The following is a 15,407-nucleotide window of genomic DNA, read 5'->3' on the forward strand; positions in this document are numbered from 1 at the left end:
ATAGGGTGGCTCTGGTATTGCAGTCTGTAGCCACCTCAGGCGAGAGCTGACATTTTCACAAATTTCATTATGTAATTGTAGGAAGTAATGTCATGCTGAATTTCGGAGCTCAAATTTGTCTTCGCTCAATTGGCCTCAGAGGTAGTCATTCACATTTGCCTACAATGAAAGGGTTACTTGAAATGCTCAGTTTGGCGCCATTCACTGTCTGGGTTATAGTTTATGGTCAGTGTAAGTTAACGGTCAATGATTTTCTTGAGGGTGAAAGTGGACAATTTAAAGGGTTTATGTCAATCATGTGAAACATTCATATGTGTTGTCATTAATTCACTTTTTAAATCAGGTAAATATAAAGGTGCTCTGAGATAGGAGTTTAGTTGGTTCCTTGACCATATCTGAAATTCACATCTTAAAAAAAAAACTAAATTTTTCTTTGTATGGGGAAAACCGTCTCAGAATATCCACTTAATAAAACTTATAGCAATAACATATACAGAAAGTCATGAATGAAACAGTTTGTGCATTATGAATTCATTGGGACTGATGTTTGCAATTGCCCACCAAGGGGCAATATAATACAGTCATGAAGACACAAGTGAAGACTTTTACCACTACTAAGTGACTCAATAACCTTAACATTCTTTGTTTTTTTTTGCAGAGGATAAAGAATATATGCCTGTAAGTACTGTTATGTTGGTTACGTTCAAATATCTGTTGCTTGTAGAGTTATTTTAAATGAAATTCAATAGTCCATCTATGGCACAGGTGTCAAACTCAAGGCCAGGGGAGCAGGCCTGGGCCGCCACATCATTTTATGTGGCCCGCAAAAGCAAATAAAAGAGGTCAGCTTTCATGATGCTTGCTAAAATCTCCCAAAATTTAAAATTCTCATTTGTAATAAATAAGAGTGATACTGTCAGCATTTTCTTGTTACCAAACCCCTTATTACAGTCACTTTAACAAAAAGTGAATAATCCGTTATTCTTGAGTTCTTTATATCGTTTCAGTCATTACGGCCCTCCAAGGGAAACTGTAACCAAAACCAGGCCCGAAACAAAAAATAATTTGACACCCCTGATATATGGCATTTTGCGTTAGCATTAAGCTAAGGAGACTTTCCGAAAGGCATAGCTGTGCTTTGATTTCCTATATAATGTACTGTTTTCGGCAAAACATGGCAAGCTCCTGCGTAGGGGAGGTGTGCGCTATGTAATACAGTACTGTATAATTAAAGATTACTTCACCTGAGATTGTTTGGGGAAAAAAATGCTACGCTATGATAGAACATTTATGTTACATATTGAAATAAATAATTTACACACAGTCCCTTTTGTTCTCACGTGTTGTATTTCATTCAAAGGTCTCTGATATTCAAATGTGGTACAAAATCACACCGTTTTGGTGGGACAATGCTGTTTTCATATAAATGTCAAGTATGCATGGTCTTTTGTAACCTGTGACTTTTCACAGCCCACCCCCAAAAAAATTGTTCTATACAGTTGCTATCTTTTTTTAATAGCGTTTTTTTACTGATCTCGATGGATCGTTGCTTGAGTTACCCCAAATCAAAACACATGGTTTGAAAGTAGTAAATAGTTAAGCATTGTGGCTCCGAAAAGGGGGAAAAGAATGACAGAGGACATGACCTCTGTAGCAACTTTGGCCGCGTTCCCCTTTGGCGAGGGGCCCCATGCATACATACATGCAACCCCCCTGTGACCTCTGCCGTGGGGCTACTCGTACCGCACTAGCACCTGTATTCAGTGCGCCTGCCTGCCGGTCCCGTTTTGGAGGAAAAAAAGTTGCAATGCTACAGCTTCCGCTCTGTGCGTCTCAAGGGCAAAAAGGGAAAACGAGCTGGCCACCCACAACAAATGAGCACTGACTGCTCTGCTCTGCTCCTAATACATTCTCCCACCACCACCACCTTTCCCCCCCTTTTTTTTACTTTTGAGCGGACAAACCTCACCACTTGTACTACAGTTGGACATACCCCTTTCTTAGCATTATTGTTATTTTTAAAGAAGATTTCAAAGCGGTGGCGTGCTCCGCGGCAGCGACAGCATGGGCGCACTGTGACCGAGCTTGGAGCGCCATATGCGGCACCGTGTTACCACTCCCTCCCGCCCCTTCTTCGTCATGCGGTGGATCACCCCACGATCCAGCATCCTCTTGAATAGATTTTAAAATCTTTTCCAGTCGACCTAAATGGAGGATTTCGCGATGGAAAGAAGACGACCTCTAAAATGAAAGACAAACTTTCCTCAAGTCTCTTGATTATAAACACCATTTTGTGCCGATATGTTGGAGATTGGGAGGATTAAGAGAGGACTATCCACAAGAACATGAGAGTTGTACACCCCCGGATGAAGATGAAGATGCCACGGAGGATGGCGTTGCACGACCGGGAGGCTGGAGAGTGAACGCCGGCTTTGGTGCGTCTTTGCTCGGTCACGGAGAACACGGACACGCGCATACAGAGAAGGACAGACATCTTTGGATGTAAATGATCCAAAATTATTATTATTTGTAGTTGGCTGGCTCCATAGGACTACCGTGGATACAATGGGGATTATGCTCCAAGTTATTCTAGGAATGTTTCAATTCCTGCTGCTCACCACAATCCCAACGTCCCACGCCAAGGTAACGTATGGATGTGTGTGTGTGTGTGTGCGCGCGCGCGTGCGTATGTGGACCATCTGACCTCTAAAGTGTCTTTACAAGCATGTGCTATACTTAATGCGTTTGATAGTCACGGTGTGTTTCAATCCGTTGTTTCTCTTTGCAAGTCATCCTGCTGCAGGTCAATGACCACCTGTCACCTTAACTCCATATCTATCTATCTATCTATCTATCTATCTATCTATCTATCTATCTATCTATCTATCTATCTATCTATCTATCTATCTATCTATCTATCTATCTATCTATCTATCTATCTATCTATCTATCTATCTATCTATCTATCTATCTATCTATCTATCTATCTATCTATCTATCTATCTATCTATCTTTATTATTATTATTCATCTACATTATCTATTTCGATCACCTGTCTGTCGATGGTCATTGTATCTTATCTATCTGTCTAAAGATCTGTAGGTCTTAATCTGCACATATGTCTAGATATCGGTCTCTAAAATGACTACAAATAAATCTGTATGTGCATCCAGCTATCTGTTGATACAAATCTATACATCTATTGGTTAATCTATCATCTACAAATCTATATATCCGTCAGTATGTAGATATCTGTCGCTAAATCTACCATGTCTATAAATCACTCTACAATTCTGTCTACCTAGCCATGTGTCTATAGAAATCTATACATCTATCTGTGCCACTGTATTATTTGTGACTCGGTCTATAAATCTATATTGGTGTGACTACAAACTGGCTAGAGGTGTCTAGGGTACATATCTCTTGTCTACACAGAAATCTATAATATAGATATCTACATCTACCTACCAATTTAGCCACTGCCTTTCTGTCAAAATGAAGTGTAGTTCATCTTGAGGCCATTATAAGAACTGAATACACGCCTCTTCTTGGCTTTGGTTTATGGTGTTAGTTTAGCTGTTCATTAAGTGGGTGCCAACAGACGATATTCCTTCATTTCCCCCCATTCGGTCAATAAAGATAACAATCTGTTTATCTAGCCACTCAGTGATAATATGTCGTTGCCAAAAAAGTGCTGTTTCTGACAAGCCAAAAGTGGTTTTAATGAACATGCTGTATTTTCAAATTTTTTTAAAACTGTTTCAAAGAAAGTTTCAAAACCATAGGTGGTGTTATCATTGTCGATTTAAATGCAGTGTATTTATTATTTTGATGTTTTTTGGATTTTTTTAGGTATTACGACCCGTGTCAGTCACTGGGTGATTGTAACACGTGAAGTCATCTTCACCTCACACTCACGAGCAAGCTGACGATGTGTTTTCTTTATTTATGTCTGGAGAACTCTATCAGGAACACTCAGTGCTGGGAGCCGCGCAGGGAGACGGGCCTGACTCTATACTGAATGTTTTACTCATTCATAACACCAGACGCTACAAGGCTTGGCCTTGATTCTTTTTAAAATCCTCCCAAGACAGCTGCATGGTCACTTGTTGCTAGGCAGAATTCGTTGGGCTCATTTCCAACTGCCCCATTAAAAAAAAAAAAGTACTGTACGTACTGTACGTTTTATCTGTACGTTCAAGTCGGTGCTGTTCCATTTCAGGACCTGCTGATGGGGGTAATGTACATTTAAAACAATCAATATAAATCAGGAAGATAGGAAAGCGGCATCAGAATGCATCGAATGATGCTAACAACTGCACTAGGTGCTTTTGTGTGATGACATTGTAGGCAGAGTTAACAGGACCCATTCCTGACTGCCCGCATTGGCCAATGAAGAAGAAAAGTTGGCCTCGTAGATGATGACAATTGGAACGGAATGCTAAAAAAACATGCTAACCACAGAATGAGGCGCTTCTTTTACAAAGAGCCACCACTTGATCGCGCTCCGTGTACATTCAGGCTGATGCTGTTCCTCTTTAGGGCCTGTAGATGGTAATAATGTGCCTTTCAAACTGTCAAAACAAATCAAGAAGTCCAATATGTAAATTTTGAATGCTAAAAATGAAGCTAACAACAGCACTGGCTGCTTCGAGCTGCCGCCTTTCCCAGGGCTGTCTGCATTCCCGCTGCTGTACGTTCGTCTATGTGTGCCCTGCGATTGGATGGCACCCAGTTCTGGGTGTATGGCACTTAATGTCCAAGACAGCTGGCATAGGCTCCACCATGCCCGCGACCCTTGTGAGAATAGGCGGATTAGAAAATGGATGGATGGATATACATAATTAGAAAATAATTACTGACAACAATACTGATAATGGTATTAATAACAGTAAATAGCTTAAATGGCAGATTTTCAGGGACCCACACATCCTTAAATACATTAATAATAACTACAAAAAAGAATCGAAAATATATATGAATATTAATTCATGTGAACATAAATAATATGTAATAGAAATAATACAATAAACAAATGTGAATTTATAACATGAAAAAAATGAAAACCTGTACTTAAATTAAAAGAAAGACAAACTTAACTTTTTATAGATAATATTTTACCAGTCTGAGTGTGTCAACAAAATGGGTGTTTGTTTGCACTTGAACATGGTCACCTTGGTGGCAAATGGCTTTCAAAACGAACAAACAAACAAAAAAAACAGGAGTAGCGCTACATACTGTATTCATATTATCAATGTTTTTGACTTGCTTTTGGGGCCACAGAATGCATTATGTCAGAGAAATGTGCACAAAGCTCAACATACTCATTTGAAATTGTGTGCGTGTGTTTGTGACGTGTGTGCATCTGTGTGTATATAAAGAGGGGTGGAACTGTTTAAAAGAGACCGACTGAACAAAGTCTACATTCCCTTGCGAGTGGCCTTGGTCTCACACACACACGCACGCGCACACACACGCACGCGCACTCACACACACACACACACACACACACACACACGCACACACGCACACACACAGACGGTTATTGGACTTTTGTATTTTGTGTGTATTGTGGTCCCTTAAGATCCATTAAACCTGTATACTAAAATATGTGTCAGGTTAAAAATTTTCCATCTTTCAATGAATGAAAGTCAATGTGACCCAAGTAGATGGACGCACATTTTCGAAAGTCATTTTTCCAATGGGAAATAGAAATAATCTGCTGGATGATCATATTTTTGCCCTCATAAACATGCATGTTATCATTCGTAAAAGCTATACGAACTTACAAATAAAGTAAACGCTGTTGATTTCGATTTCTATAAACGTAACTTGGAGACAAAAGTCAAAGGCGGATCTATAACAAGTGATGATGATGCGTGGTCAAAAATGACAAAAGTTGAAAAATGACAATGACGCCTAAATCACTTGTTTGTGTCTGGGTGTGCAGCTCCTCCTCAAACCTCTTGCAAGCACAATGAATATATATTTAACTCCGTCAACCATGCCACGCAATGTAAAACCCTTTTTTCAAGTCTTCAATTAGAAATGAATGAACTGCAATTGCCAAACTGGAATGGCAACCTCTTGTAATCATTAACTTCATAATTATTATTGTTGGCCGCACGTTTACAGACTTAAATATGTTTTCATTGTGCTCCTGAAAGGCGCTTCAAAGAGAAGCTCGAGACATAATACTTAAAAATGCAACATAAACCTAATTAAAGCTGCATTTTTGAATTGAAAAAATACTTTTTCTGTGAAGTGATCGAGTGATCTTTCGGCCACACAAGCTGCAGCATGTGCCCTTGTAAAAATGTGTTTCTTGCCTAATGAACTCCTAATCCCAGTGGCACCGACTCTCACTCTCTGCCCCTCATGAGAGACCTTGCAGTGGGTAGGCGGGCGAAGGGGGCAAAAGTAGCAACTCCAGATCAGCAACACTACCAAACTTTTCCACAACAAATGTTTTTCGTAATGTCAGCTCATCTAATGACAGACACATTTACGGCGGGAGGCCCCGATCTGGCGGCCTCCATCCTTTGATTTTGGTCATAACTTACTTCTCATGTTCAAAAGGGGCCGCGGGGCAAAATAAACGGCGCTATCTAACAGGAAATTCTTTCATCATTCGAAGACTCCTTTTAAAACACCAGCACACTCCACATTGCCTGAAGTACACTTTCTTTCAGAGCAGTTCAAATGAGTGCTGTTGATTGACAGGTCTGAATTATTGGTGAAATCAGGTGACGGAAAACTGTGTGGGTAAATAACCACAAGAGGACGATGTATGGTTATGTGCTGTATACCTTTGTTCACTTTCTTGGAGTGTGTTTTTTATTCATCTTTAAAGCAGTTGAAATCATAGTAATGTGTTTTGGTTGATGGCAATGATGATCAATATCATTTTTGTGACCTGGATCCCATCCCAGCTGACTTAGTATTGGCATCGAACACACTGGCCTGGTCGCCAGTCAATCTCAGGGCACGTGTCATGAAAAGTCAACTCGAACATCTGAAATTTATTTTGGGTCAATTAGCGTTTTTTTATTTTTTAATTGTGGCCAATGTTAACACAGTCACAAACCCAGTTATAAGTAGGTGTGCACACTTATGCAACCTCATCATCGCAGCTTTCGCTCTTGAATTTTTTTAAAAGTCAATTGGTATGGTGGAAAAAAGTTCTAACATTATCTGTCTAGTTGTAATTTCTTAATTTCATAAAATGGTCATTTAAACAGAGGCGTGTAGACTTTTTCTGTTCACTGTACCGCTCACTGATGGGAACGTTAGCCAAATATCGTATGATTTCGACGTGTCATGTGAATCACTCACTTCCATATTGAGTTAATCTCTTTTGGTTAGCACAATTAAGCCTGTCAAACTGCATCGTCTGATGCAGGAATCATCCATCCAAATTTACATAAAAATTATGTGCATTAGGAACAGAGCTGAACTGGAGCCTATCACAGCATACGTTGACGAGAGGCTTGCTGGGCACAAAACAGTCAGGAAAATCCTACTGAAACAGCTAAAATGTATTTGGGGTTAATCAGAGGCACTTTAAACTGTGGCAGTTGTGTGCGAACTCCCAGTTAGCATGAGGCTGAATAGGTTTAGCTAATTCTGGGTTAGGTACTGTACACAGTCATATTCCCAATTAATAGAGGGTGTGTACACTTATGCAACCAGATGATCTCAGTTGTTTACCAATACTTTTATTTCCTCTTCTCAAAACGACCTCTTGGACCTTTTTCTCACCCTCTCTCCCTCACCCACCAGCTGGCTCACTGGCATCCAACTGACACATCCAAATCCAGAGAAGGTCGAGAAGGTAAGTTGCCATTTCCAGACAAAGTTATCTGCCATTATCCACTCTGTAGTGTAGCTGAGACTTGCATTCTCACTCAGTGCGACGGTGGTTGGAGGTGTACTCCCGCAGTGGTTGCGAGCCCCGAGAGACCTTGGTGGAGGTCTGGCGGGAGTTGCCGGGGGAAACGCACCACCTTTTCGTGCCCTCCTGCGTAGCGGTGAGGAGGTGCGGTGGATGCTGCACCGACGAGGCCATGGAGTGCGTGCCCTCGCTCACGCACAAGCTCACCATGGAGGTACACACACGCACGCACACTAATGTTAAACACATCCATGTTGTGAGATGGAAAGCTGCCCTTCATGTCTTTTGTTTTGTGTGTGTGTGTGTGTAGCTGATGAGGACTTCCTTTATGAAACATGAGCTGATTCAGCTGACTTTTGTGGAACACAGCCAGTGTGAGTGCAGGTAAGAAACAAACACACACACACACACACGCACACACTTTTTAAAAAAATGATTCACTGGTGTAGGTACCCGAATCAATCCAAATCTAAACGATATTGATGCCAGTATGAGTAATATTGATGGATACCAGTGTAATGAGATGGTTCGTTTGGTTTCAGTTCTAAAATTTTGTACTGTATTTTAACTGTTTGGTTTTCCGGTTTCTAAGCCATTAAAGAACTGCGTTGAAAAGGAGTTATCATTATTCCTAATGATAAATTTTTGTTTCGATTTTTTTGTGTATGAAAATGAAGTTGATTTTTTTTAATAATTTCAGAAAATAACCCGAAAGACAATCACCCAATGATTTAAATTGTATTGAAAGTTCTGTATTGTACTTTCTGAATGAAAGCCGACAATATTTGTTCAGTATGCTTCAGAAAAAAAACAAGACATGATTGCTAATACGGAAAATTAATTTGTGTTATTGTTCTATTGTGTTTGAACAAAAAATGTCTCATCGCGATTATACGTAATTTATGTTTACCAAACAAACGTTGCCCAAATTCTCACCTAGGAGAAGAACAATGAAAAGGTTATGAAATTTGACTTTGTAGCGCCTTTTACTACAGCACAATGAATACATATTTAAGTCCATCAACTGCATCATATCTATTTGCAGGTTAAAAGAACAGCTGCGGCTGACACCAACGACAAGGTATCGTCATTTGCTCCATTTTGGACTTTTTATATCATCAACAATATTTTGAGCTCTGTTGGTAGTCTTCACAATGTATCTCAGAAAACAATATTACAAACTGAAAATAAAATAAGTTTAATTATATGAACGCATTCCTTGTCTGAGGAGCAAAGCGTGTTTAGATTTGGAAACAGCCTGCAGCCTAAAAAGACTGTCATATTTACATCGCCCCGCTTCCTGTTTGGATACGGACGTAAATACAGAGTTCCAATCTATTAGTGCGTGCTGTATGTGTGTATACGTTTGTTTAATGACTCAGTAAGGTTTTATGCGCGTGGGTGCTTTAGCTATACAATGACTAGACCAACCTGCACGATGTCATACATCGCTAACAACGTGTACAAGTTCAACCTGTGTTTGAAATTTGTTCCTCCTGTGTAATGTCCCTCATCGAGTTAGCATCTGTGTGACTCCCTCCCAGCATCCCCTGGGGCGACCCGCATCCTGTTGTCACCATAGTAATGATTTTTATCTGGCCCGCTATGTGCGCACATTCACTGGTAATGATGGAGCACAGTCACGCATCCGCCCCGCCGTCGTCATCGTCCTTGTACGTCTATTAAATGGACGCCAACAACACGGGACATTAGGAACCTGATGATGTGCCAGCCGTGCAGCTAAATGAGGCCATCATAATTTGAGCTTGTTAAAAAGAAAGAGGCCAAGAATACATTTTGAAGGCCGTGGATGTTTAGATTTTCAACCATGTGAATCCGTTACAGGACATTTTAATATTCTAAACATTCGTACCAGTGTAAAAAAAAATAGTGGTTTTGTATTTACATACATATCCTGTTTTGTGTGTGTGTGTGGGGGGGGGGGGGTTGTTACATTATTAAGGGTCAAGATTAAAAATAAGTTAACCATCATTCATTCATATTGAGATGTACCACATGTATGTTCTTTTTTTTTTAAACATTCTTGACAGTCATACATAACGAGGACAACATGATTAAGTGTGAGCCTAGTGCTCTTGTAATGCATTTGTGTTGTACTGGAGATGAGCAGCGCAGCACACTTTGGCTGAATGTTGAAGTGATACCTGACTCGGTAGAACTCCTAAACGCATCTCAACTCAGTTCCATTTAAAGCGTACTTTAAAAACAGCTGCAGTTGATATAAAGTACATAAATGAAAATCAGACATTGCAGAAGATGATTTCAAAACAATAAAATTAAATAGGAAACTAAAATAACGGCTCGAGTCTCATACTGTGTTAAACGTCCAGGAATAAAAATGTATTTTGAGGCAGGTTTTTAAAATGAGCAGCCAAGGATTTGGTCTTAACTACGCATCAGGAGGACATTCCATAATTTGGGACGAGCGAAAGAATTAGCCGTTTTCCCTCTGAGGTACCGCTTGGACTTCAGTACCTCCAGGAACTGCCAGTCAGCTGACCTGAGGCACCCAGCAAGAGTGTAAGGTTGAATGAAGCAGCACAGGGAGCAAAGACAATATCAAAATGTATTTAAAAAAAAAAAAAAAACGGATAGCAAGCAGAATCTTAAAATGAATTCGGAGAGATAAACCAGAATAGCAGACATGTGCTCCAACTTACATATCCCAGTTAAGAGGCAATCAGTAGCATTTTGAACCAAATTAGGACATTTGAGAGGAGACTGGTTGATTCTAAAGTGCATAACATCCATCCATTATTTTCGGATCTGCTCAATATGATTAATAAACTGGAAAAATAAAATCAAATGTAGCGTGGTTCTGTCACAATAATTGTCAGCATCTCTGCCTTCAAAATGTTCCTGAAATAACCCAAGAAATCAAAACTTTTCAATTGAGGCCTTTTTTTTACTGGCAAAATAAACAACATGGGGTCCTGTCTTTGTTACTAAAACTAAGAATTTTCTCATCTTTTGTCATTTTCAGGCCCTATCACGAGCCAACAAGAGTCAAGAAAAAGGGCCGAGGAAGTAAGACAGTTGGAGGCATCCGAAATGCGTAGGTTCAGATCATATATCCATCATTCCATCCATTTTCTGTTACAGATGACTTTCGGGTGAGAGGTGGAGTGTATCAGGCACTGGTTGCTGTACAATCGCAGGGCACAAATAGCACCCCTAAGTACAAGTTAGAAACTTCAATGGTCCTAACGTGCATGTCTTTGGAATGTAGGAGGAAGGTACCCGGAGAAAACTTTTACCCTCAAGATTTGAACCCAGACACCAAGAAGTGTGAGGCAGACATGCTAACCGCTTGCCCATGTACATCCAAACGTCACTCTATTTCATTTCAAATATTTGAATGCGTGGAGTTTTTGTATGCAGCGCATATTCAAACAGCTCCCCTTTGCGTGTGTTTGGATGAGGGGTTATCTGGTCTTCGTTATTTGACACAGTTATTTGGACTATTTCTTTTGCAGCCGCATTAGTCAAGGTCTGACACACACACCCACACACAATCACACGCATGCACACACAAGTTCGCTCACCTCTGTGTGATACTCGCGACTCAAAGAGATCTTTGTGGTCGCGAATATACAGTTGGGATGAACAGAATGTGTCTTTGTGGCCCACATTTAACACTCCACAGCACCCCGGGCGGTTCAAAGGAGGACAATAAATAACAGTGGAAAATGGAGGATGATATTAGTTTTGTTTATTTGTCAAGGACTATGTATGGAAAATATGAAATAAAGTCACTGATGGTCCCTGTGGCAAGTAGGAAAGAAAATGGAGAAAAGAGTAGCAAAGTTAAGTTGAAAGGGATTTGTTATTGCAAACCTGATATGTATATATGACACATCCATACTCACATGAAGTATATTAGTATATTTACTCACATCCAGATTACATTAGTCACACCTCACTAGAGTAGTGTTCCCCCACTATATAACGGTTCCGCTGTATCACAGAAATCCGCGATTTACAGCAATTTGGGGAAAGATGAGCTGCAGATGCCACCTCGTGAACGCTGAGAGAACAGCCACGCGGGAGCTGCTGTCGGCCACAGCTCCCACCTAGACCTTCACGCACATACTCGCTGACGTCATGCGCCTCCCGTCAGGCCCCTCCTCTTAAAGTCACATGTACACAACAATACTTACATAAACGGGCATTCAACATACTCATATCAAGTAAATTAGTCGCATAGGAAGTGCAAATACAGTCATACCTCGGTTTTCGACCGTAATTCGTTCCAGAAGACCGTTCGAAAAGCGATTTGTTCGAAATATGGAACTATTTTACTAGCCCATGATTAGGGGCTAATACACTATGCAGAAATAACAAAAACAGACAGATTTGCGTAAATCACAACAAACACGTCTGCTCACAATGACCGCTGCACTTCCTCGTGTAAGGAAACCGAGAGGAGTCGTATTCGGGTTTGGTCGAAAACTGGTTTTCGGTTGTAATCCGAGGCGTAAAAAATCTTGAATTTTCTGGTCGTAATTTGATTTAGTCGATAACACAGACGTTCGAAAAACTAAGTTTGACTATCAGGTGGATCGAAGGAATCAGAGCTGATAATCGTAACAGGTAGATAAACACGGTACAAAAATACGGTAAACAAAGCGCTTCTGACAAGTACTTTGAAGAAAGAAAGACAAACTACCCCACATAAATTTCTTCTAACAGGCAGGGATAATAGCAATTAAAGTTCTAACCAATGAGAAAGGAGGACAATAAGGAGGAATACTAGGAAAATGTCAGAGCTTTCAAAAAATAGTGTGCTAAAAACAACCAAGTAGGAGCGGCATCCGACTTGCGAGTAAGACAGCAAACAGTAGCTCCCAGGGGGAAAAACACGGTGAAGAGCGAACCGAAAGAAAAAAAAATACGCAAATCTAATCAGTAGATCATGTCATGATGGTCTTCGATTAAGTGTTCCATCCTTATATGGAGTTCTACAACCACACAGTATAAACGGTGTGTATATTCTGCGTCTTTCGTGACTGAATGTGCGATCGCAGCTCGACGGTGTGAAGTGTGTGGGAAGCCACCGTTTGAACACCAAGTACAATGAAAACCTTGTAGCACTGTGGCACGAGATTGACATGTGTGTTTAGCACCATGATTCCCATGACGGCATCCAGACCGTTTGGAGGGATAAAAGAATTAGCACACCTTTTGGCGGTCACTCATATCCGGGGCCCCAGGGGGTCAGAGGGGGGCTCCGTTTTGGGTGTGTTGTCCCCTCAGAACCCATCCATCACCTCCAACGGGCTTTATTCGAGCTCTAGCAGGGGTGAAATCTGTGTAATTTGCTCCCGAATGCCACCTTCTCTGTCGGTGCCAGCGGCAGGCGTGGTCACCGCGGCCCTGGACAAAGATGGCCTCTCTCTGCCTCATTAAGTATCTTCATTATCCGCCAGCCTCCTGGGAAGACGCAAATGGAGACACTTTTCTCATCGACCAGACTGGAAACTATGACTACTGAGGGGATGAGCACGAGAAGGAAACAGGATTCGTGGCAAAGATATCACTGTAGATGTTTCATTTTTAGCCACAGGAAGAATCAGGGCCTGGAAAGCGATAAACAGGTTGACAGACAGGGAATTTCAAAAGTCACATTACACTTCTTCGTTTCAGTTATTCTTTGAGAAGATGCGAGATGCATCAGTGTCTGACAGCTTACGTTTTTGCCTCCTGGGAAGAAGTTTTTCTGTCCCCGACTGCAGTTCAGCTCCAGTTTGCGAACCTGCACCCTGCTCCAATGTACAGGTTTCTCGAAAAAGGCTCTGTTTTTGATAAGCCACCCAGATGAGAACACCAAACTCTTCGATCTTTTGTGTGAAACCCGGCATCAACAAAAGCTTGATTTGACAGATGATGCCAAGAGCGACTTCAGGTTCAGAATCAGTATCATCTTTATTGGCCAAGTATGTAGAACACACAAGGAATTTGTCTCTGGTATAACACGCTGCATCGTAAACAACAAAATCATTGAACCATTTTAGAGTATACCAGTAGCAGGTTGTTCTGTATTGTAATCTTCCGCTCGAACCCTTTGAACAACCTGACGGGCAAAGCTCTCCGAAGCATCTGCTGATTTGCGTTTTTGTTGATGATGAATTCCAGTGCAGCCAGCCAGCCAGCTAGATGTTTCCTGGCTTTGTGCCCTACTCTAGGAGGTTGGGGTTTTCATCACGGGTGGTAGTAGCAACCCTTCCACTGCGTCGTTGGACAAGAACAAATCATGTCATGAGAAACTTGCCATGGATAGCATAAATTGTACCACTCGTTGGAGCAGTGTGACGGCCCTGAACTCAATGGATGCGGGAGTAATATGTTTACAAAGACTGCAAAGCCTTAATGATCAAATGCAAATACCTGAAACCAAATAGGAAAACGGAAGTGTCAAGGGAAATTTAGGACACTATTGGGAGTCACCTCTCTCGGTGTAAGTCATAAGTCAGTTTCAAGTCTCAAACTCCAGTCCCAAGTTACTGTGGCAAAGAACAAGCAATTGAGGCCAAGCCCCCGCTGCATTTCAAGCAACTTGAGTCACAACATTACTTGTAAGAAGACCTTGTAGAAAGTGTTCATCCAAAGTCTGCATTATTATCTTTGTTAAGGTAGAATACTGATACAATTCCATTTCCGTGCAGCATAACAGCTAAATGCTGCTTCACCATGTTTGCTTTGAAGCCTGGCCTCCACTAATTGACCCGAGTCTGCTGACCTTCCATTACCCTTTCTTTACTAATCTAATCATTCAATTGTTGTTTGTCCTCCACAGGACTCCCGTTTTCTCCTTTCCCCCAACCAGCTCTCCTCCTCCGCCGACTTTGCGGCCATCTTGTCGGCCATGCAGAGGCAGAAAGTGGACGCTGGATGCGACCTCATGTCGATGTCTCTGCAGAATCACTGCTGAGAGCTGCCACCGAAAGCACCGGCAACTCGACCCGCATCGCTGCAGGTTGGTGTAAACTGCAGACACATGTGCAATGAGCCGCCGGCTGTTCGTTGTTCGGTATTTTCTTTTTTTTTTTCCTGCCAATCCAAAAAGGAAGAAACAGCCACCCACTCTAGAACTTGAACGTGCAATCCTGTGATTAGGAGGATCATACTATAAGAACTGCACAAATCAGGCTCGGTAGCATATTTGCTTTGTACATGTATTCATTCATTCATTCATTCATCTTCCGAGCCGCTTGATCCTCACTAGGGTCGCGGGGGGTGCTGGAGCCTATCCCAGCTGTCTTCGGGCAGTAGGCGGGGGACACCCTGAATCGGTTGCCAGCCAATCGCAGGGCACACAGAAACGAACAACCATTCGCACTCACACTCACAACTAGGAACAATTTAGAGTGTTCAATCAGCCTGCCACGCATGTTTTTGGAATGTGGGAGGAAACCGGAGCACCCGGAGAAAACCCACGCAGGCCCGGGGAGAACATGCAAACTCCACACAGGGAGGCCGGAGCTGGAATCGA

General features: G+C 41.6%; 1 protein-coding gene across 1 annotated transcript; it reads left to right on the forward strand.

Annotated features, from left to right (window-relative positions):
- The first annotated feature begins 1,564 nt into the window (after window positions 1-1,564).
- Window positions 1,565-14,992, forward strand: vegfba (vascular endothelial growth factor Ba). Its single transcript, XM_052053138.1, has 7 exons — window positions 1,565-2,643; window positions 7,783-7,834; window positions 7,912-8,108; window positions 8,205-8,278; window positions 8,940-8,975; window positions 10,899-10,970; window positions 14,712-14,992. The coding sequence occupies exons 1-7, from the start codon at window positions 2,566-2,568 to the stop codon at window positions 14,899-14,901; spliced, it is 699 nt and encodes a 232-aa protein (XP_051909098.1). The 5' UTR covers window positions 1,565-2,565; the 3' UTR covers window positions 14,902-14,992.
- Window positions 14,993-15,407: the final 415 nt, after the last annotated feature.

Source organism: Hippocampus zosterae, chromosome 1, assembly GCF_025434085.1.
Source record: "Hippocampus zosterae strain Florida chromosome 1, ASM2543408v3, whole genome shotgun sequence".
Lineage (NCBI taxonomy): Eukaryota > Metazoa > Chordata > Actinopteri > Syngnathiformes > Syngnathidae > Hippocampus > Hippocampus zosterae.

Bases quoted from the DNA above. Each gene is read 5' to 3' on its own strand.
- vegfba (XM_052053138.1), top strand. From the start codon at position 2,566: ATGGGGATTATGCTCCAAGTTATTCTAGGAATGTTTCAATTCCTGCTG. The intron at 7,835-7,911 runs GTAAGTTGCCAT...ATTCTCACTCAG, and splicing joins ATCCAGAGAAGGTCGAGAAG to TGCGACGGTGGTTGGAGGTG. The intron at 8,109-8,204 runs GTACACACACGC...GTGTGTGTGTAG, and splicing joins CGCACAAGCTCACCATGGAG to CTGATGAGGACTTCCTTTAT.